This window comes from Anarrhichthys ocellatus, unplaced genomic scaffold, assembly GCF_004355925.1.
Source record: "Anarrhichthys ocellatus isolate YVR2014 unplaced genomic scaffold, GSC_Weel_1.0 scaffold8060, whole genome shotgun sequence".
NCBI lineage: Eukaryota > Metazoa > Chordata > Actinopteri > Perciformes > Anarhichadidae > Anarrhichthys > Anarrhichthys ocellatus.
The window spans coordinates 1-1,938 of NW_022288034.1; the positions used below are offsets into that span (position 1 = coordinate 1).

The window sequence follows — 1,938 nt, forward strand, 5'->3', positions numbered from 1 at the left end:
TATATCTATATCTATATATATATATCTATATATATATCTATATCTATATATATATATATATATATAAATAATCTCAAGAGGCTGAGATGAAGCCAAGCCCACTTCTGTGTGATGCACGCCTCGACGTCGCGTCCAGAGATCTGATTGGAGGATGTTAACTTTCTTTAATTAATGACAGGTGTGTAACAGTACACTGTACAGGAGTACTGTGTGTAGTACTGCTGCAGTGTTGGAGTATTGGTCCTTAACCAGTTTGAACTGGTTCTCAGAGGAGAGACGGTAAAGAACAACTGGGAGATTTCTTTGGAGGATCCAACTCGTATGCAGAGTGTTACCCTGCTACGTAAATTACACGCACACTAGTACACACTCATACTGTATGTACATAGAAATACTCAGTCATACATGTATAAGTACTTTAAACCTGTCTGTGTGTGTACAGGATGGACGACCTGGCTGTGGACAGTGATGAGGAGGTGGACTACAGTAAGATGGACCAGGTACCTTTTTAAATATTTAAAAACCCCACCTAGTACTAGAGTATTAGTACTGCCTGTAGTACTGGCTGTCAAACGATGGTCCCCATGTCAATGTAAACACTGCTCGTGTGTGTGTGGGTGTCTATGATGGTTTGATGGTCCCCATGTTACTGTTAAACCTGCTTTTGTGTGTGTGTCTCTGATGGTTCGATGGTCCCCATGTTGATGTTAAACCTGCTATTGTGTGTGTCTCTGGTGGTTCGATGGTCCCCGTGTTGCTGTTAAACCTGCTCATGTGTATGTGTGTCTCTGATGGTTTGATGTCCCCATGTCGGTGTTAAACCTGCGTGTGTGTGTGTGTGTGTGTGTGTGTGTGTCTGATGGTTCGATGGACCCGTGTTGCTGTTAAACCTGCTCTTGTGTGTGTGTTTCAGGGCAATAAGAAGGGTCCTCTGGGTCGGTGGGACTTTGACACTCAGGAGGAATATTCAGATTATATGAACAACAAGGAGGCGCTGCCAAAGTACGTCTTAGTTCCTGCTGTGTGATGATGGATAGATGATGATGACGATGATGATGATAAAGGTTGACGATGAAGATTGTCCCTGCAGGGCTGCCTTCCAGTACGGCATCAAGATGTCTGAGGGCAGAAAGACTCGGCGCTTCAAGGAGACCAATGAGAAAGCAGAACTGGACCGACAGTGGAAGAAGATCAGTGCTGTGAGTTCATCTATTGATCATTATGACATCATTGATTACTGTACGAGGTGTAAACATTTTTTATTTTAGGAATGTGGACCCCAGGTTGCTTTGGTAACAATAAATAAACAAACAAACTGTTTTCAGATCATAGAGAAGAGGAAGAAGATGGAAGCTGATGGGTGAGTGTTTCCTGTTTATTCATGTAAACAGACTGTAAACGTAAGCGGTCGATAAACGTAAACGTCCTGTAAACGGTGTGTTTACGGTCAGTTAACGGTGTTTAAATGTGTTTGTGTTTCAGGGTTGACGTGAAGAGGCCTAAATACTGAAGACTTCCTCATTGTCCTACAGGATCAATAGTGATCAGTTATTGATCTGTGATGTGATTATTAGTTTTAGTTAAAAACCTTAAATGATCACCTTCTGTGGTTTTAGCTTCATTAAAAATTTACAAAGTTTGTCTGTTGGTAACCTGATATCTGATGTTATTGATTACCTGATGTTATTGAATCATCATTAAACATCAATGAAACCGATCTTACTTTGTTTTGATGTTTGTCGTCTCTTCTGGTATTTAATGTGTATGTGTATATATACAGTGTATATTTTATATGTGTATGTATGTGTGTATATGTGTATGTATGTGTGTATATGTGTATGTATGTGTGTATATGTGTATGTATGTATATATATGTGTATATGTGTATATATATGTGTATATGTGTATATATATGTGTATATGTGTATATATATGTGT

At 39.5% G+C, this 1,938-nt stretch overlaps 1 protein-coding gene across 1 annotated transcript; it reads left to right on the plus strand.

Moving 5' to 3' along the window:
* Nucleotides 1-74: 74 nt before the first annotated feature.
* Nucleotides 75-1,717, plus strand: LOC116380634 (protein Red-like). The gene is made up of 6 exons (XM_031842536.1): nucleotides 75-343; nucleotides 443-500; nucleotides 914-1,002; nucleotides 1,091-1,199; nucleotides 1,326-1,360; nucleotides 1,483-1,717. Exons 2-6 carry the CDS (start codon nucleotides 444-446, stop codon nucleotides 1,508-1,510), a joined length of 318 nt encoding a protein of 105 aa, XP_031698396.1. The 5' UTR covers nucleotides 75-343; nucleotide 443; the 3' UTR covers nucleotides 1,511-1,717.
* Nucleotides 1,718-1,938: the final 221 nt, after the last annotated feature.

Bases quoted from the DNA above. Each gene is read 5' to 3' on its own strand.
- LOC116380634 (XM_031842536.1), top strand. From the start codon at position 444: ATGGACGACCTGGCTGTGGACAGTGATGAGGAGGTGGACTACAGTAAG. The intron at 1,003-1,090 runs GTACGTCTTAGT...TTGTCCCTGCAG, and splicing joins AACAAGGAGGCGCTGCCAAA to GGCTGCCTTCCAGTACGGCA. The intron at 1,200-1,325 runs GTGAGTTCATCT...AACTGTTTTCAG, and splicing joins AGTGGAAGAAGATCAGTGCT to ATCATAGAGAAGAGGAAGAA.